Source organism: Palaemon carinicauda, chromosome 27 (genome assembly GCF_036898095.1).
Source record: "Palaemon carinicauda isolate YSFRI2023 chromosome 27, ASM3689809v2, whole genome shotgun sequence".
Lineage (NCBI taxonomy): Eukaryota > Metazoa > Arthropoda > Malacostraca > Decapoda > Palaemonidae > Palaemon > Palaemon carinicauda.
Window position 1 is genome coordinate 27,238,452 of NC_090751.1, and position 21,538 is coordinate 27,259,989.

At 41.2% G+C, this 21,538-nt stretch overlaps 1 protein-coding gene across 2 annotated transcripts in view; it reads left to right on the forward strand.

The window, feature by feature from the left end:
* Nucleotides 1–5,816: 5,816 nt before the first annotated feature.
* Nucleotides 5,817–21,538, forward strand: part of LOC137620628 (uncharacterized) — a 39,089-nt gene continuing 23,367 nt past the window's right edge. The window contains exons 1-3 of one of the 2 annotated variants that reach the window (XM_068350927.1): nucleotides 5,817–6,707; nucleotides 8,111–8,304; nucleotides 13,008–13,182. In XM_068350927.1, coding sequence (XP_068207028.1) covers nucleotides 8,248–8,304; nucleotides 13,008–13,182 — 232 coding nt within the window. In that variant the 5' untranslated portion in view covers nucleotides 5,817–6,707; nucleotides 8,111–8,247. Of the gene's footprint in view, nucleotides 6,708–8,110; nucleotides 8,305–11,986; nucleotides 12,139–13,007; nucleotides 13,183–21,538 lie in introns of those variants that run through there. The other variant, XM_068350928.1, reaches the window with a different exon arrangement.

Here is a 21,538-nt window from a genome sequence, read left to right on the forward strand (position 1 = left end):
CCTGAGGCCAGAGCCTTTAGAAATAAAGTCTTCCTAAGAAGAGTGATATAAGAGCAGGATTCATTGTCCGTGTCCGGCGCAAGTTTTGAGGACACCGTTCAGAGACCAGAGTCCTTTTGTGGCCGAACCGAAGGTCAAAGCCTAGCACATGTTTTTGGAATAGATGAGAAATAGGAATCAGCTAGGTTAATGCTAAACCCAACAAGGAAGATCTTCTTCCAAGCTGACTTGATGGTGGTTAAAGTGCTAACTGTTAGGCCTTTGCCTAATAGGAACCTCAAGAAAGAGATGGCTATATTCGGAGACATACGAGTATGGTCTGAACTCTTAGGGAATCTGCTAGTTGTTAAGGGCCGAATCATATTGGCGAATTGTTGAGTCCCTTTGTCTGATTCGATGAAGAGATCGTTTTCCGGTTCAATGTTCGCGTCTCTACGAGCTGCAAACTTCCTGTAGTCCACAAAGTTAGAGTTTTGGCTATCCTTGAGTAATCTGACACAGTGAGTTTGGATTACTTGAGTCAGTTTGGGGAACGGGATCCGGAAGGGACGGAGTTTCAACTCGAGGAGGAGAGGAAACCAACTGTTCTTGGCCAGTGAAGTGGTACTAAAGCCACTGCCCCCCGGAAGGGCGTAGTTTGTGTAAATATCTCATTAGAAGATTCACTGGGGGAAATAGGTAAACCTTCTTCTAATGGTTCCTGAGTATCCACCGGAATGAAATTATGTCTAGAGACCATTCTGACTCCAGTGGTTTCATCCTGACTAGTGAGTCCGCTCTCACATTCTGGACTCCCGCTAGGTGAGTTACTGACAGGAACCAGTTCTTTTCTGTTGGCCAGGCGAAGATAGTGACCAGGATCCGATTCAGGTTGGGTGACTTGGATCCTCCCCTGTTGACACCGTGTACTACATCTGTTCTGTCTGACACTACTCTGATGTGGCTCGACCTCGGAGGAGAGAGTCTCTTCAGGGTCAAGAACACTGCTATGGCTTTGAGAACATTGATATGAGACTGTTTCATGGCGGGTGACCAAGAGCCCTGAAACATCTGATGTTCGGAGTAATCCCCCCATCCACTTAGAGGCGCGCCTGTATGGAATGTCACTTGTGGAGGTGGGAATTCTTCGGTTTGGACCATGGGCGTAGTCTCATTTTCAAGACAGAGGGGATCTTCGAGACCTTGTCTCTTACAGGTACTGTAGCTCTCTTTCTTCAAACTCGATTGATGTCTTTGAGTTTGGCTTTTAATAGGAGACCTGTTATTGGAGTGAATTGGAGAAGACCGATGATACTTTCTAAGGTTCTTCTGGACACCTGTTTGTGTTTGAGAAAATTCTTGATCTTGGAAGCTATTCCTCTTACCTTTTTGGAAGGGAGAGACGTGTGCTTCGAAAGGTCCCACTGAATGTCTAACCAATCTAAGTGGCCTGATGGTTGCAGGCAAGACTTTTGGAGATTGACCCGAAATCACAGGTTGTCGAGAAATCGAAGTACTTCCTTCGTAGCTCTGTTGCCTTCTATGGCCGACCGGGCCCAAATGAGCCAACCATCCAGATAAGCAATGATCTGTATCTCTTGATTCCTGAGTTGTTCTCTCCCAGTTTCGTGAATATCCTGGGATCAATGTTGAGGCCGAACGGCATGTCTTGAGCGCAAAGGCTTTCCTGCCTAGGCGGAAACCCAGATAAGAAGAGAAGTTTCGAGCTATAGGCACATGATAATAGTCGTCGGTAAGATCGACAGAGGTGGTGACGGCCCCACGGGGAAGTAAGGTCCGTACCTGAGAGATAGTCAACATCCGGAACTTGTCGCAGAGAATGTAAGAGTTTAGCTTTGACAAGTCCCGGTCCACTCTCAATGCCGACAAGCCTTTCTTCGGAATTGTGAACAGGCGGCCTTGGAACTTCGGTGATCGGTCCCGTTTGATTGCTTTCTTCTTGAGTAACTCTGTGGTGTACTCTTTCAGGATGGGAGTGGATTTCTGGGAGAAGGTCACTGGTGGAGGAGGAGGACCTTGTTGCCATTTCAACTTCAAACCTTTAGGGATTATGCTATGAGCCCACGGACCGAAGGTCCAATGGTCTTGAAAGTGGTAAAGTCTCTCCCCTACTGGGACTACCTCGTTGTGAGGGAGTGAACATAGGGGGATCCGGATGCATAGCCGACGAATCAGAGGAAGACTGTGATGTCGAGTGGGTAACTGACTATTGATGGCAGTGACCCCGGTTCATTGTGTAGAGGGCAACTCTCTGCTTCTTCTTGAAGAAAGCTTGCTTTTGGTCTTCGACCTTCTTTCTGGCAGAGAGGCTCCGCCTTTCCTGCAATTTTGGGTTGCTCTCGTATCATCTTGTAGAACCTTGTTCACCTCCTCCTGAGGGAAGAGGGTTTTACTTCATCAGGAGGAACTATCAGCCTGCTCGATTCCTATCTGATAGAGGCCTCAGACAGAACGTATTTCCCACAACTAACCCGATCAGACCACCAAACGTGTAGGTCGAATTGGAAGGGCAGAGATTGGTTCTTCCTGAATATCCGAAACAAAGTCTCAGTGGGATAAATCGAGGCTAGGGTCTCCCCGAGGTGGGGTCCGGCTCTTTAAGAGCCGGTATGGCCGAACCTTCTTTGTCAGTTTGAATAGTAAGACCTGTCCATTTATCCATAATAGGCAAGGCAACAATGAGAGCAGCTGTAGATATGGCGTATTCCCCATTGTGTGGGGTGAGCTTGGAATTATCGTACCCCCCAGACCGACAACATCCTGGTCCAGACAGATCGGGCCTACCCTTTAGGAAATAATACCGTTACCTTTGGTACCTTGTCTAACCTAACCAAGGCATGCTCTTTCAATCGAACGAACCCATTGAATGGGAATTCTAGTACCTGAGAGTAAATACTAGGTCCCAAAGAGGGCGGACGTCTATGCCATCCAGAGTTATGGTACCATCTATACATGGAACATGTAAGGCAAATATCTATGCGTTGTTTTTATCGAAGGAGGTTACTTCGATACGCCTGGGGCTGTAGGGGGAGTCATCCGAGTTCCTGAACGGATCCGACTCACCACCATATCTTTGAGCTCCGTCATAGCCCCTTGGCTTTCCCTAGAATGTGTTGCTTTTAGCAGTCACGGTTTTATGCAAGGTAACATGAACAGCAGGATCCTTTGAGGGTCCTTGGTCGGTGACGCAGGTAATTGCAAAGCTCAAGGCTCAAAACTCATCCCCACCTACCTGCCCGTCCATGGGGTCGACGTCCAACCTTAGAGAGGACACTCCGAGGAGATAGGGACCTCTAGATGGAGCATTCCTTCTAAACCTTGATACCCAACGGCGGAGAGCCTCTCTTGCAGGCCGGAGAGATTCATCATCATCCTGAAAGAAGTGAGGGGATTAGTGATGAAGGAGAAGACCGTTCTCCTCAATAAGCAATGCATACATTAATCCAGATCAAATTAAATCATCGCCAAAGGATACCAAAAGGAAACATATTAGAACCAACTTACATCATGGGTCCAGAGTAGCGAGGACAGCTCGTAGCCGAACGTGCATGACTACGGGAACCATACCATGTAGGCGTACCTTCTGTAAAAGAAAGGGGACATAAGTCTGGATGTTCCTTTAAACTTTGGTTAGTGATCCTATTCACAGGCTGGGATCAGCCGTATAACTAATAAAAATGCCTATATTTATGTATATATTTAATTCTAACTATGTATAAATATGGATAAATATCCATACAACATTGTGTTCAAATAGAAATAAATTAATTATGCCTATATTATGCATATATTTAATTCTAACTATGTATAAATATGGATATATATCCATACAACATCGTGTTCAAATAGAAATAAATGTCCCTTAACGTCTCCGGAGGGTGCCGGCAGACCCACGGAATGCCGGAGGCCGGTCCAGCAGGATGGAAGGCATCAAGACAGACACATTGAGTATCTAAAGTATAATACCATCGTGGCGACCTCCAGCACAGCGGCGGGTCGCCGGCAGGAGGCAGCGGCTCCGGCAGCCGAAGGCTGACGGCCTGGTGAGCTTGGATCAATTCATAAGATGGATATGTATATGGTTGTATACCTAGACCGCCGGCAATCAGTGCCGGCATGTCGATGGCCGGCTCCGAAGGTCGGCCAGCTGTTACTAGGTAAAGGAGGGGTGGAACGTCGGCTGTATGCCGACAGAAGGCGGCAGCCTCCGGCACATGGAAGGCTGACGTCTTAGAGGGAGGAGGGCATCTTATGAAAGAATGTCACCAGAGGTAAGGCGGTATCGCCGGCAGTAGAGGCGCCAAGGGACCGGCACCAGGATAGATGGAGAGAAAGGTAAGGAGGGATGGAAGGGGTAAGACCACATACCCCTCCGGCATCCCTCCGGAGAGAGTGCACTCATGATATGAGTAGTTACTCATAGCATCCGGCGGAAGGGGGCCGGCAGTCGGCCGGGTGCCTGGGGTAACCCAAGGGAAGGTCAGAGGGCACTCAAGAGGGGGAGACCCTCGCCGGCCGGACCGCTGCCGGCGACTACCCCCATAGAACACTATGAAGGGTATGTGTACCACAGCGGCCAGCTCAGCAGGAGAACAAGTTAGCCCTACCACTCCACCCAAGGGAGGAGTTGTAGGACTAAGGACAGATATGTATAGGCAAGCCTACACCAAAGGGATAGTGGGGAGGGAGAAGAAGAGGGGTCTTTCATAGTGGAGGCTCTGTACAAGAACGGCCACCAAGGAGAGGGAGAACGCTCCCTAACCTAGGTTAGGTAACCAGAATGAGATTGGTACAGGAGTACCGTCTCAAACTATAAAAGTACAGAATCAACCCCCAGAGCTTAACCTAGAGAAGGAGGGTTAACTCCTAGGCTAGGTAGGCTGAAAGACACATCGCAAGTTGCAGGGAGGGAGGAGTAACCCAACCAGGTGCAACTGAGGAAGGGCAGAGCCGTTCCTTATTTCTCGGTCGCAACCCTAAGGGGGGATCATTCCCTTAGGATAGACAGAAAAGCGATAAATACTCTGATTGTGGACAAGATTCCCCTATATAGAAGGGGAAGCATGGCCACACAGAGGGAATGCCCGCAAGCAGGGGATTAGGGAGCATATAGGGGTTCCTACATTTAGGTTAGGTTGGAAAGATACATAATCAACCAGGTCCCCTATATGGTGCCCGAAGGCGAAAACACTTACATCACAGTTAACAGTATCTTTAATAATGCCACAATCTTCATAACTAACCTAGGATCACTGGTATATATCATGCATGAACACAAGTGCTAGGCTATCTAGCCTAGGGGCTAAGCTAGCGATCTAGTATGGGGTCGAACGACGACCGAGTAGATGAGCGCTAAAACACGATATAAGTAATTCCTAGCTATGAAGACTAAATAACTAATAATATAGATTAGTTAAGAGACCGGATAAGGCTGTTCTGGCTAGCTAAATAAGGCATGCAATAGAACAGCGACGCCATAAAATGGCGCGTCCGGGATCGGCACAGCTCCGCCACAAAACACAATATTTTACGAAAAGTAGGAGTTACTTTACGGCTGGAGCTTATTTAAACAATACTGGGACCTGGTACTCAACTTTCCAGGAGAAGGCGAGGCTGAAGGTAACGACATAACGGCGATGTAAGTGGATGAAAATCGTACAAAGGGAAATCCGACCAAAGCAAGGTGCTACAGGCTAAAGGATGAGGACGGACGTGACGTCATTTAGCAATGGCGCCCGTTTGTTTACGTTTCGAGTACCAAAATCAGCCACGGACGAGTGTAACTGTGGAACGGCTCCCCAGTTATTCTCCACCTTTCCATATCGAAGTGTTAACTTTATATGGGGTGCAGATAGCTATGTGGCGTGTTAATACATACGTCCCCTGTTGATATACGATATCCTAGAGGGAAACCTTTAGGGTACTCGCACCAGAAGTTAGAATTCTGTGATAACCTGTAGTTTAATTCTCTGGGAATATCCTTGTAGTTAAATATACCCAAGGAAGCTACTGAAGGAACCTTCCATCAGGACGTCATGGCTTGAGCCAAAAAAATGAAATTAGAGTGCAGGTCTCGGATAGAAGAGAAGCCTAGTGGTGTAAAGGAGTGTCACTGTAAACGTCGAGAAAAGGTAGATGTAAATGCTGCTGGTCAAATTGGATCACAGTCTGGTAGAAGACGGCGCATTAAAAAGGCACCATCTTCTGATAATGAAGCTCTTGAGAATAGAATTAACAGTTCTGAGGAATTGAATAGCTTTTATGAATCTCCAGAATTTTCGCAGTTCCCTGGAAACCATTGCATCCCTCAATCTTCTGCACGGGAAAGAAGAAGACAGAAAAGATACAAGGAAGCTGAGAATAGAGGCCGTAATGATCCAACAGATGAATCTAGTCTTGAAGAGCCTAATTCTGATATCGATGAGACTAAAGATCCTAATTCCAACAGCAATGAAAGAGAAAGTGAAAATGAACTTTCTCCAAGGAGACAATACACGGAAGGAGCTTGCACTGAAAATGTCTGTTCTGTGAAACCAGATTGCTTAGAGGACTTTGTTAGCATGCTTGATTCAACGCTGAAAGACTCTATCAGTTGTGAAAGTGATATAACAGAAGAGATAAAAAGTAATGTTACTAGTGATTACGGCATAGATCTCTCTAGCAGATTGTCGATGTTAGAAGAAACATTGAAGAAAAATATTGATGAGGTAAAGTATTTTCAGTTTCAGTATTGAATGTTGACTTCTTTTTACTTTAGATACATATACTGTACTGTATTTATTTATTGCTGCTTTGTGTATTTTCTTTGTACAATACTCATCTAGTATTAAGAGTTAGGACAATTAAAAATACTTGCAATACAGTACTGTGGCTTGTATATATTGTATATTTAATACTGCAGAGGATATTCAAAGCAAAACTCTAATTATAAGGGCAAGATAAGACTAGTTAAACAAGAGAACTATAGAGCAGTATGATAGTATAATTCATTTCAATAACCCTTACCTAGTAATGTATTCATGTAGCATTGTGTCTTAGGCTTTGCTTGAGGTTGGCAGAATAGAGAAAAGAATAGAAGTTCCTAGTCCAGTAACCTATCCCTTGAGGCTCACATCCTTCACAAGCAGGTGATGTTTGTGAGGCCTTGTTATGATAATCACTCTTACTTCTGTTTTCGGGGACTAGAGGCCATTTGTGTTGCTACAAAAATAAAATCCACGCTACATCGGTTTTCCAAACCTGACGTCAAGTTTCTGTTTCATAAAATAATGATTGAATGCTGTACTGTACATTACTGGGCTTCACATGGAAGCTTATTAATGTAAGTGTCTGTTTTTTATAAAGTAATAGCAGGTTATAAGTACAGATTTTTTTTGTGTTCAGTATGAGTATAGGGAACATATAGTCACTTTATATGGAGAAAATCCGACCTATGTCAAAAATCATCTTACGTAAAGTCTCTTGGAATCAATTAACAATCTGTGCTGGAAAACATTCTTGTATGGCACCACCTATAGTATCAGTTAGTCCTTTAAGATATTCTTGGTGCTAAGCCTTCAGTACCACATACACTCAAGTTGCCTGTCACATTTGCATATTTAGAAGGGTAAATGTAAGCAAAAAATAAAGTCAAGGTTAATAATGGTATAAGTATATGGTAAATATTTATATATACCATTCACTATTGCATGTGATTTGTAGTACCCGTACAACATAATATGAGCTATGGTTTAATTTTTCCTTTGTAGCTTATTTTACCATCCTTTGTTTTAACACTTTTTGTGTGATATAATCATGAAATGTAATTGGTTTCCTATATGAGGCCAATATAAAGAGCCATGGCTATTATTTTTTATGAGTTTTTTTTTTAGTAATTATAAAGTTAATGTGCATCAAATTCCTATAAGGAGATTATTCCTTTTCATTTTGTGTCAAAGATCATTATGGTTTTTAAATTTTGTAAATTTTTATTTAAAGAAGTTTCATTCTATCATGTAGACATCAAATGAAATAATGGATATAAAATTCATCTATGCATTACTGATTGACTATTTTAATCTTTTACTTTGGTATTCTGTATCTGATAAATACTGTACTTCATAATTTTTAGGAGCAAGCTGGTTTGATCTTATCCTTAGTCAAATCTGGATCTTGGGAGGACTGGGAGGAGCAGCGCGAGCGGGCACGTTGTATGCTTGGCGATGAGAAATTTGATGCTGTGTCGTCAACTCTCTGTCATCTGAAGTTATGTTTTTGTTTTACGCAAGAGTGATGCTGTTACGAAGAAAAGTGGTTGGTTGTTATGTAAGTTTTCTGTCTGTCATTGGAAATATTGTCATCTTCTCAAAGTTTTTCCCATATTGGGAAATATTTTATGAAGGTTATGCATAACAGTTTCTTAGAATCTTTCTAACGATCATCAATCAATAGATATGATAATCTTTGAGAAATTATATGATTTTTTATGGTAATATTTGATCCCACTTAAATGTTTGTATTTGAGAATAAACAATAATTTCTAAAAAAAATAAGAGACTAAACGGGAACTAGATAAGCCTTAAAATTACTGAGAAATTGTAATTACACATGCTTATGAAAAAGATAATCATGAAACTGTACTGTACAGTATATACAGTATATTCATCATTGCCACCATCTTGAGAACTTTATATAATCTTTCTTGAAAATCAATAAATGTTTATTTACATATACAGTATAGAGAGATAGATAGATACACACACACACACACACACACACACACACACACACACACACACACACACACACACATATATATATATATATATATATATATATATATATATATATATATATATATATATATATAATTTATTTTAACTTAATATATTACTGTAGTGCTATTTTCTAGTACCTGTGCCTGCATGTGTAATAATATTCTGTACTTCAAGGAACAAAGATATATTTTTTTATGAAATCATATATATTATTTAATTGTGTATATATGTATATAAAGTAAACTATTGTATTTATTTTAATCACATATGTGGAAATAGAATAATTTGTCTTGAGCATTTTGTAATATGCTTTCGTTTGACTTCCCTTTGTTATGGCAAAATAGAGGTTGCTTGTTATGCAAGCAGGACAACAGAAAAATTGGTAATGTCTTTTTGGGATTACTTATTTTGCTAGTTGTAACTATCATGAGTAATTTAACAGGACCACTAACATGTTATTGTGAGGGGGAACTTTTGGTAGTCAAGGTCAAGGTGGATGTTTATAATTTCATTTTTAAATCTATCCATTGTAAGGCATGGAAAAGCAAGCTCTAGATTGTACTTGGAGAGATTGGGATTCAAGATTATGTAGATCCTTTACCTTATTATGGAAGATTGTGGGGGTATTCTTCAGCATTATGTCTCCCAAGACATTGAAAATTATTGGCTAACTTTATTTTTTTTTCTGTCACTTTCATGAAAGTGGGCAAATAACAGTTGAGATACATTGCTTCATACTTTAGTATTTGAGCAATAATTGCAGACCTTTTTTGTATCCTCAAACCTGGATACAACTCAATATCACCTTGCTTATTATGAATATTACAGTCTCTAAACATTCCCCTAGTCTACAGTGAAAAGCCAGTTATGAAGAAAGTAAGGAAGCTTCGATAGTAATACTGTACATGAGGAAGCTGCATATTCATGTACTGTTTGGCAATTGTATGAAATACAAAGGCTTGCTTATAAAGCATGTTTTAATGTAAAGAAAACAATATTATAAATATTTCTGTATGATGACAGCAGAATGGTGTAAAAATAGTATTAATAGAGGTATAATATAACAGTAAATTGTTTCTATCAGTCACATCAGTGCAGTGTAGGTGGAACTAAAGGTTCGTAAAAAGGCCCCGTCAGGCCCAATTTATAGTGAGGTGCAGTAAAGGCACTGGTCTTCCCACTGTTCCTTCAGCCCCCGAGCTTCAAACGCCCTGAGGACTTCTACTGTACCTTCATTCCTGCTTCTTGTTTGGTCTCATGGTGTCTAGCCTCTTCCAACTTTCCCCTCAAAGTACAAGTGCAACCCATCTCATTTACACCTTAATGCAGAGTAGCCTCCCCGGCCGCAGTGCCAAGCCATATGGCAACATTTACCTACCTCAATGTCAGGCCACAAGGCAAAACTTGCTGTGTTAATTGCAGGGCAAGGCCCAAAATCCATAAGTCCAACGTTTAGTATAGATTGTTCTCTGTATTCCCCCCCCCCCTTTTTTTTTTCTTAACCAACCAGGTTCTTTTGCCTTACTTGCTTTGATTTTTACCTTCAAACAATTTATGTGATATATAGAATCCTTTCCATGTCTCTTTTAGGCTGTTGTCATAGTAATACTTTGCCTTATGAAAAGTACCCCAACCCACCGTTTTAGGACTAAAACACCATTGGCATAAGGTAAGAATAACCACTTAGAACAGTTAAAAGATCAAAAGACAAGCTTGTTTTTTAAATGCCGGCTGTTGAGCTCATTAATTTAGTGCTAAAACTTTTAAAAATCATTGCATGGAAAACTTAAAAATTGGGAAGCATGTATCTAAGCTCATGTAAGAAAACAGAAAATCTTTGTACTAAAAAAAAAAAAATGTACCATGCAAACTGTTGGTGATATGACTTAAAGTTAAATACCAGTATATTTTTTGTTACGATGAAGTAAAATATTGAGATACCCATAGTTATGTCATTAAACTAAAGGGAAATAAATAATATAAGCAGTTTACTTGCTTTTGGATGGCCATAGTGTTTATAACTCTTGAATTGAGTAATCTGCAAATATTGAGGACCCTACAGGTGAAATATACCACATGTGAATGAAGTGAATTTTTCAATATCTGCATTTTCCAAAGGCCTATTAACACATACTGTTGTAAGAAAAAACTTGAGATTTCCAGAGTTATGATGAAGAATGAAAATAATACAGAATATGATTAATTTAAGGATGCAATAGTAAATGCAGGTTGTATCTTGGTCAAGGCACCAGCCACCCATTGAAATACTACTGCTAGAGTTATTGGTTTCTTTGGAGTATCACTGTATGTTGAATCCTTCTGGTTATTGCTCCATTTTCCCTTACCTACGCATGCACTGAATATTCTAGCCCATTCTTAACACATTCTGCTTTTTTATCATAAACCTGTCAACACTTCTAACACTTCCTGTTCACTGTTGCGTATACATAATTAAAAAATAAAAAAAATCACCGAAATAACCACTTAAAATTGAACAATCTTCAAATGTTGCATGACCCTGCGGGAGATATATACTTTTGTCAGATCCATATGAGCCATCCAAGTATACTTAATTGTAAGCAAATCAAGCCACAGTGGAACAAACTCCAATTGATGTAAGTTACGTACTGTAGATTGTAGGTAACTACATGATGCTTTAATTTCATGCCAAATACATATAATTTTCTAGCTGGCTATCTTGTGCTTTTTAGGCATTTGTGGCCATTATTAATTATACAAACAAGTTGATTTTGGTATTTCTTACTCTAAATCCTTTCCAAATGGGATCTCCCACAACTGTTTTGATATAGGTAGCAACAGTAGGAAATCATAAACGACTGGTCGGCACTAATATATCATGGTCAGAAATTAATAAAACAAGGTTAACAGTTTGGAAAATATATAGTTCATATATCTGACAAGAAAAATTAAAACCATATAGTTACTGAGTAATTTGCCTTGAAGAATGTGAAGAATTAATGTCTGTATTTCTTTTAGTTGGCCTTACATATGATATTAAGAGTAGATGTTAACTGAGCAATTAAAAGAGATAAGGGGATAATTATTATATATTTTGCTTTCCACATATTTATAGAGAGGAAAATGTCAAAAGCAAAAAAATCATTTGAAAATTGAATCACACAAGGTCTAACAAATCAAAACAAAATGGAGAGGCGTTCTAAAGAAAAACCATAATATTACTACTACAGTACATTTAGTAAACAAAGTAATTGAGAAACCAAACCTGCATGCAAGATTTAGCAATTAAATTTACTAATTTTCATAGAATTAAAAAAAGCACCCATAGAAATGACTAATAGCGCAGGTTTCTGGTTGTATATATAGTGATTGAGATAGGTCAAGTTTGAAAGACCTAAACTCGGTAAGGCATGTTGATTTACTGATTAACATTTGAATAGTGAAAGCTTTTAAATTTGCGATACATTTTTATGGTAGAGAATTAAGAAAAAACAATTTAAACAATTGAAAATTTATGGGTATGTATGTATGATAGCTGCCACTTGTATGATTGATTACGGCTAACTTAGAATATGGCAGTGTAAGGGAGGTCGCAGGGTGGCTTTAAACCCCCCCCCCCCTTCCCCATTAGGTATGTCGGTTAGGACACGGCTTGTAGGTTAGGTTAGGGGAGAAAGTTTAGGTTAGTTGATGACCATTTTTAATTCACACGGGAGTAACTGGCCGCTGATATACAAAGGCTCCGAGAATTTATGCAGAGTGTGTTACCCCTCCCTCCAGTTAGGCAAGTGGGTAATGACGTGGTTTGTAGATTAGGATAGGGGAAGTTTAAGTTAATTGGTTTCCATTTACTATGCATTCAGGAGGACCTTGCCGCTGATATACAAAGGCTCCAGTTTATATAAGTAGATAACACAGTAGCCTACTATCTTGGGACCTTATTGCTTTGAAAACGTATATAGTAGCAGCTAAACAGGTGTGCAATTGAGTTCAAAGTTAACATTTTGTATTTCATTTTATATTTTGACAAAATTGCAAAACTATTTTGACCAGTATATTTCAATAGAACTCTACTGTTATATTAGTTTGGACCTCATAACCATGATTATGGGTGTATTACTGCTTCATGTAACTGTTACGCTGTATGTTATTTATGAACCATTGGAATCCGCAAAAAAAAAAAAAGAAACCCTTATCTTTTATATCATGCATTGGTTGGATACAATTTTATCGATAGACGCAGCTAATACTGATTTTTTTTGGCTTCCCCAGATGGAATTTGAAGCTGGATCATCTGTTCTGTTTGTCGGAGAAGGCGACTTTTCATTTACTGAAGCATTGAGCTGTCATCATAAACATGCTAGTGACATCACACTGGTAGCTACAGGTTTTCATCAAGATGTCACAGAACGAGCTAATATCAACATACAGAAGCTAAAGGAAAGAGGTAAGCTCATTCTCTCTCTCTTTTGAGTATATTTTGAAAACAGAAAACTAACCCTAACCATCTAACCATACCTGACTTTCATTATGTGCTTATACTGAAGCTGATTTTATTAATATGATATTAGTAACTAGTGTATGCGACCTGCCAAAAATGACGGCTAGATATTTAGATAGATATGCACGCACACGCTCACACACAGATTCAACTCTTCTCACCCCTTCCAACCTTTCCTAAATACTACACGTCAGTTTGGGTAATTTGTGGAAGATTGTGGTTTCCGATTGGTTACCACTCAGCATGACTGGAAAGAAACATACTGTATACAGTATATTTATTTATATACCCATACACTTGTTCTTTATTATATAGGGTAAATACAGTACTGTACATTAATTTGAAATGATAGCAATTCCACAAAACTTCAATAATTGTACTTAGAACTGTCTAGGAGAATTGTATTTGCAAAGAAGTCAAATTTCTCAATGTCTTTGTACGTCTGAATTTTTTAATTTGTGTTTTTCAATATTAATCTTACCCGATGATCATGTAGCTGTCAACTCTGTTGCCCGACAGAAATCTACGGTCGGGATACGCCAGCGATCGCTATACAGGTGGGGGTGTACACAACAGCGCCATCTGTGAGTAGGTACTCAAGTACTTCTTGTCAACAAGAACTCAATTTTTCCTCTGTCGTGCCTCCGGCAAGACCTACTAATACGCCGTCCCTAACTGGATTTGTTTTCACAACTTTTTGGTGAAGTACACTATTCCAGTTTTGAGCTTTCGCTATGCAGGGGTTTTATCTTCATTTCAAAACTTGAACTCGTTTTGGATAGATTTTATTATGGTGACGAAGAGAGTATGGACTCTCTTTGACTTTTAAAAAGGCCGACCCTTCCCTTAGACGGAAGTGTTGGTGTCGAAGAGAGTATACACTCTCTTTCACTTTTTATGACCCACCCTTCCCTTAGACGGAAGTGTGTTTAGGTTTTTGGTAATTTTGCTTAACAAAGTTATAGATTTATTTTATATCTCTCCGCCATTTATAGGCCTCTTCGATTAACTTTCCATTTATTATAAACTTATAAAAATTAATTTTTATGTTTGTTTATATGCGACCTTTCCTAATAGTAGGCGGTCCTTACTTGGAACCGAAGTTAATTAACATTGAGCCCGTCATATCGTTTTTCCTGTTAAGAATTTATGCTATTTTAATTTTAATGTTTTTGAAAGAATTTCTTTGATAGTCTCGTACTGTTTTCAAAGTTGAACTAACGTTTTGTTTAGTCTCCGCAGTTGTTGACGTTCAGAACGTTCAACTTGCGCTCTATCGTTACGATAGAGAGAGAGTATTTCACGGTTTCACGTTGCAGTAAGAGTAAACCGATTCTAGCGTTTTGTTCATTCTTTCTTAGCTTAAATGGTTTTAATTCTAATAAAGGAACTTTTTATTTGGGAAACCTTCCAGTTTTTTTCCTTTAACAAATAATATGTTTTAACGATATATATAATTGGGCTCATCTCTCAGGTTCTAAGTCAAGAGAGAGAGAGAGAGAGATAGAGACGGAGGGAGAGAGAGGAGGATAAACGTTTCGTTCAAGCGGGTAACGTTGTTCTCGTTTTTTGCTCTTCTCCCTAGTCGCTATAGGGGAAGAAGGTAAAACGTTTCTAGAGTTTTTTCTTGTTCCCAGGCTTTATGCGGTGAGAGATTTTAAACGTAGTTTATTTGATCTAGTGTTTAGTCTCTTTTCCAGCCACTGAATTCTTTATCTTTAATTATGTTTTTCTGTTACATTGTAATACTGTTTTCGCAATTACTACCTTTTAATGAAGGATAGGATTGCGTGTTTCAGGTACAAACCACTTAAAGTTTCGAGTTCAGTGAAATAAGTGCAAACAGAAAATCAAAAGTGATAAAGTGATATGCGCAAAGTGTTACAGTGTTGCGTTCGAGGGTTCGTCTGTTCGTGCCAGTTGTTCACCTAGTCCGATACCTCTTACAAGCTCCCAAGCCCAGGGGAGAAGTAATGTCGAAGGACTTATGGGTTCCACAGCCCTTGATCGACGAACAGACGTTTCCCTCCGTGGTTTCGGGTGTATCTACACACGTTGCCGACGTGATCACCCCACCCACACAAAGACGAGAGAGCCCATTTATTCCTCGTCTGCGGAAGAGGTTTCTCGCAGAAACCATGGACCAAATCTTGCAGCTTTTAAGTGCAAGTCGGTCCCTTCCGCGCAAGTCCAACGGCCTAGGTGTAGCCACTGGGTCAGTTCGGACTCGCTGCAGTACGACAACTGCACACCTCCCAAGAGAGGCAAGGTGGTACCGCAACAGGCAGTAACTCCGTCTGTTGCTGCACCAGCTGTTTTAGACCCTCAGTCACAACGGACAGTAGCTCCGTTTGTTGTTGTCTTTCATAGACCCTAGTGGTCCATGCTGCAGACTATACAGTCTCAGCTTGCTCCTTCATGCAGGAGTATCGTGCTGGAAGGATGACAATGCACCTGTTAACCTACAACCCGCCGAGGTTGTGCGCTCAGCAGATACTGCGGCTGCCTGCTCCCACCCTCCTCCTGTGAGAGCTCCACCACCGATGCGCAGTCCACCCTGCCAGACGCATGTTCTTGCTGCACCATCTGCTAACATGCGTGAGCTACCGCATCAGCAGTGGGAAGGTTCTGTAGAGCTGCCGGGTTCCAGCACTATGCGGCATTCTCCGCAGCCCATGCAGCATGCTCTGCATACCTTACAGCATGCTCCGCATACCATGCAGCATGAGCCGCATACCTTACAGCATGCTCCGCATACCATACCGCATGCTCCTTAACCCACCGCAGCCCCTCCCACGCACCAGCACTCTGCTTTTGTTGTTGCCAGCTCCCACACTCCGACTGCGGAGAAGGTTGACGATGCACCCGTGGGCCTACACCTCCCACGGTTTTGCGCCCGGCATGGCTTCCTGCTCTCACACTCTTGTTGTGAGAGCTCCTCCACCCATGCACAGTCAACCCTGCCAGATGTATGATGACTCCCACACACAGAGCACTCCGTTGCCGTGCGTGAGCTACCACAAGCTGTCGTGTTTTGACACGGTGTGTCAGCCTCCGCAACACACTGTGGTTACCGCCACTCGCCAGCAGCAAACTAGTCAGTCAGGAGTTGAGGCTTCCCCACACAACTTTGGTTGTTGCCAACTCACAGACTGTCATACAGTTACATGACGTTGCCTTCTGGTCTGCTGCTTATACACCAGTGCTGTATGTCCTCACGCTCCTGTTGTGGTTGACAGTTCAGTTTTTGACAGTTCACAGACTGTCAAGCAGTTTCATAACGTTGCCTTCTGGTCTGCTGCTTTTGCACCAGTGAAACCCTCACTGAGAGAACCTAGCTTTTTTCGGATATGGTTCCTGTAGATGAGAAAGTGCTGTTCTCCCTCCTTCTGATATTCCCTTGAGGACTCTGTCATTTGGAGAGGAGCCTTAAGCTGCTTAGCCTCCTATGGACTTTTATTTAAGCATAACATGCTTCCAGGGAGGGTAAATGGTTCCGCTTCAGTCGCTAACCCCGTCTGTTGCCACACCTGCTCCCATAGACCTTGGGCTTTGTTGCAAGACATGCAGTCCAAGCTTAGTCCTTGATAGAGGATTTTTTTACGGAGAAGACCCTTCTTGCCAACGACCTTCCTACCGGTTGGTTGTACGCCCTGTTGACGCTGAGGTATCCTACTCACGTGCGCCAGTTGAGATGGTTCCTCCACCGGTGCGACCCAGTGTGGGTTGCCAGTCGCACGTTGATGTTATGCTACTCTCGGAGGTGGTTGTGGACGTTCAGTGTGTCACTGGGAAGACGTTCAACAACCAGCAGAGAGGTGACTTGTTGTGACGCAGTGCGGCAACCTCAGCAACCCGATAAGGGATTGTCTGTACTACCCAGACAGTCTAGACAGTTTCGGGTTGTCGCTGTACTTCCTCGCTTCCCCATGGTTGACAGTTCACAGACTGTGCAGCAGTACCATGATCTTGTGTCCGGCTCCGTCACGCATCCACCATTGCGACCGGATTCAGCGAGTCAGACGTTGCCCACTCCGTTTCCGTTTCCTCATCAGTTTTGGATGAGGAACCCTCTGATGAGGACATGGCTGAACAAGAAGATCAATCCCCAGCCCTGCTATCCATCCAGAAGATGCTGAAGAAGGAATACGGCCCTGTCAGGCTGTGGATGAGTCTGGTTAGGACACTGTCATCCGTGGTGCATTTGGTGTCACTTGGAAGACTACACCTCCGTCCTCTTCGGTTTCATCTAGCTCTTCACTGGAAAAGGACAAGACGCTAGAAGCGGTCTCGATCCCGGTTTCCGGAAGATAAGTCTGGTCTAACCTGAGGAAAGGACTTTATCAACCTTTTATAGGGTCTTCCCCTGACTGTTCAGACTCCCAACCACGTTCTCTTCTCAGACGCATCGGACGTAGGCTGGGGTGCGACCTTAGGCGGTAGGGAATGCTCGGGATTATGGAACTCGCGTCAAAGGACAATGCATTTTAACTGCAAGAAGCTTCTGGCAGTAAGTCTGACCTGGAAAAGCTTCAGGTCTCTCCTTCAAGACAAAGTAATGGAGGTCAACACGGACAACTCCCTGCTTTGATGTTCATCTCCTAGCAAGGAGGGACCTACTCTCTGACATGGTGCGAGTTCGCTAGTGACCTCCTCTACTGTTCAACAGGTCTAGACTTTTCACTAGTAACAAATTCTTCCAAGGCAACTTGAATGTCTTAGCAGTTTGTCTCAGTAGGAAGGGACAATAATTCCAACATATTGGACCCTCCACAGAGATGTATGCAAGAGACTTTGGGTCACCTGGGGCCATCCAACCATAGATCTCTTCGCAACCTCGATGTCCAAGAGGCTCTCAACAGACCCAGCAGTGGTTCTTTTAGATGCCTTTCTACTAGATTAGTCTCGTCTAGATCTATATGCATTCCCTCCGTTCTAGTTTGTCAACAAGGTACTGCAGAAGTTCGCCTCTCACGTTGGGACAAAGTTGACACTAGTTGCTTCCCTCTGGCCCGCGAGAGAATAACTTACCGAGGTACTTCGATGGCTAGTAGACGTTCCCAGAACTCTTCCCCTAAGGGTGGACCTGCTACGTCTGCCACGCGTAAGAAGGTACTCCAAGGCCTCCACGCTCTTCGTCTCACTGCCTTCAGAGTATCGAAAGACTCTCGAGAACTAGAGGTTTTTCGAAGGAGGCAACCAGAGCAATTGTTAGAGCAAGGAGAACATCCACCCTTAGAGTCTACCAATCGAAGTGGGGAATCTTCCTAAACTGGTGCAAGTCAGTATCCGTATCCTCGACCAGTACCTCTGTAACTCAAATAGCTGACTTCCTCTTATATCTGAGAAAAGAGCGATCTCTTTCAGCTCCCACTTTCAAGGATTACAGAAGCATGTTGGCATCAGTCTTCCGTCACAGAGGCTTAGATCTTTTTAACAATAAAGATCTACAGGACCTCCTTAAGTCTTTTGAGACCACGAAGGAGCGTCGTTTGGTTACACCTGGTTGGAATTTAGACGTGGTTCTAAGATTCCTTATGTTAGACAGGTTCGAACCACTTCAATCAGCCTCCCTGAAAAATCTCACCTTTAAGACTCTTTTCCTGATATGCTTTACCAGCTAAAAGAGTCAGTGAGATTCATGCCTTCAGCAAGAACATCGGATTCTCATCCGAAACGGCTACATGTTCTACATCTCAGTTTTCTAGCCAAACACGAGCTGCCTTCTCGGCCTTGACCAATATCGTTCGTTATTCCAAACTTATCGATATGGTTGGAAAGGAACTAGAAAGAGTATTATGTCCTGTAGAGCTCTTAAGTTCTTTTTTTTAAAAACCTTTATGAGGCCCGTCTGAAGCTTTATGGTGTTCAGTTAAGAATTCATCTTTGCCTATGTCAGAGAATTCTTTATCCTATTATTTTCAGACTGTTAATACGAGAAGCTCATTCCCTTCTGAATGAGGAAGACCAAGCTTGGCTGAAGGTAAGGACACACGAAGTTAGAGCTATCACAACTTCCGTGACCTTTTAATAAAATAGATCTCTGCAAAATATTTTCGACGCAACCTTTTGGAAAAGCTAATCAGTATTCGCGTCTTTTATCTTAAGAATGTCCAGTCTCTTTACGAGAACTGCTACACTCTGGGACCATTCGTAGCAACGAGTGCAGTAGTGGTGGGGGCTCCACCACTACAATTCCCTAATTCCAGAACCTTTTTAATCTTTCTCTTGAAATATTTCTGGGTTGTCCGGAAGGCTAAGAAGCCTTCCGCATCCTGGTTGATTTGGCGGGTGGTCAAATTCTTTCTTGAGAAGCGCCTAGATTAGAGGTTGTGATGAGGTCCTTTAGTATGGGTTGCAGCCCTTAATACTTCAGCACCTAGGAGTCGCTCAGCATCCTAAGAGGATCGCTAGGCTCAGTAAGGAAGACGTACTTAAAAAGGCAGAGTAATGGTTCAAGTCGACTTCCTTACCAGGTACTTATTTATTTTATGTTTGTTATTTTGAATAACGGCTAAAATAAGATACGGGATACTTAGCTTCTTTGTTAACATGTATGCTGGTCTCCACCCACCACCCTGGGTGTGAATCAGCTACATGATCATCGGGTAAGATTAATATTGAAAAATGTTATTTTCATTAGTAAAATAAATTTTTGAATATACTTACCCGATGATCATGAATTTAAGGACCCTCCCTTCCTCCCCATAGAGAACCAGTGGACCGAGGAGAAAATTGAGTTCTTGTTGACAAGAAGTACTTGAATACCTACTCACAGATGGCGCTGTTGTGTACACCCCCACCTGTATAGCGATCGCTGGCGTATCCCGACCGTAGATTTCTGTCGGGCAACAGAGTTGACAGCTACATGATCATCGGGTAAGTATATTCAAAAATTTATTTTACTAATGAAAATAACATTTTACTGTATATGACACTACAGTAAACACACAAAAATTGACAATTCTGAAAAATTGGAGTTTGTCAAAGAGGTTCTGTTTTTTTTTGTTCATTATAAGCAAAAATTTAGAGAGAATCTGGAAGAAAATGACACTTGTTTCATTTCATGATATTTAATGCTATAGAATGAAATATCATCCTTATTACAGTATCTCCTCCTACGCTTATTGATGCAAGGGGCCTTGGTTAGAGTTTGTCAGTCATCTCTATCTTGAACTTTTAAATCATTACTTCTCCATTCATAATCTCCAACATCACACTTCATAGTCCTCACCCATGTAGGCCTGGGTCTTCTAACTCTTCTAGTGCCTTGTGGAGCCCAGTTGAAAGTTTGGTGAACTAATCTCTCTTGAGGAGTGCAAAGAACATGCCCAAACCATCTCCATCTACCCCTCACTATGATCTCATCCACATATGGCACTCGAGTAATCTCTCTTATAGTTTCATTTCTAAAACTGTCTTGCCATTTAACTCGCAATATTCTTCTGAGTGTTTTGTTTTCAAATCTACTAAATCTGTTGGATATTGTTTCACTGTCATGCTATGACTCATGTCCATACAGTAACAATGAGCTCACTAAACTGATATATAGCCTGATTTGTATATGTAATTTCAGGCAATTTGATTTCCAAATTTTACTTAACCTAGCCATTGTTTAATTTGCTTTTTCAATTTTTCATTTAACTCAAATTCTAAATATTGTGCATCAGAGATCAGTTCCTAAATATTTAAATGATTCAACCTCATTAATCCTTTATTCCTTTATATGATATTTCATCTTCCATTGCATATTCCATTCTCATAATTCTCTGCCTTTCTTCTATTTATCTTGAGCCCAACCTCATGTGATATTTCATGCATTCTGGTAAGCATGAAATATAATGATAGAAAATTACAGGGATGGTATTAAGTCTTTATTGTACAGTACTTGAAGTTATGTTATATTTACAGTAATTGATATTATTAGGTAGAAGCTCATTGCAGTAATTTTAGATTTTGCTGTATCATAAAAAAGCTAAGTTAATTATTTTAGATAAATTGAAATTCATCATATACAATACAGTATAGGGTACAGTATTATAATTCCTTGCTTGACTACTACAGTTAACACTCACCAAACAAGTGTATGCAGAGTTGACTTAGTTGACCTTTGTACTACAGCCCTCTAAAGAATCCTTGGATGATGGTCCTTTTATAAAATGGAACAAAGTAACCAAAGATAGATACTGCACAGTACTCCAGGTGATTAGTTTTCAGGTGATATTTATACAACAGGTGTAGATAAAAATATTCAGAGGTAAATATTAGTTCTTAATGCTTTTGTGTGAAGTTTCCTTTCAAG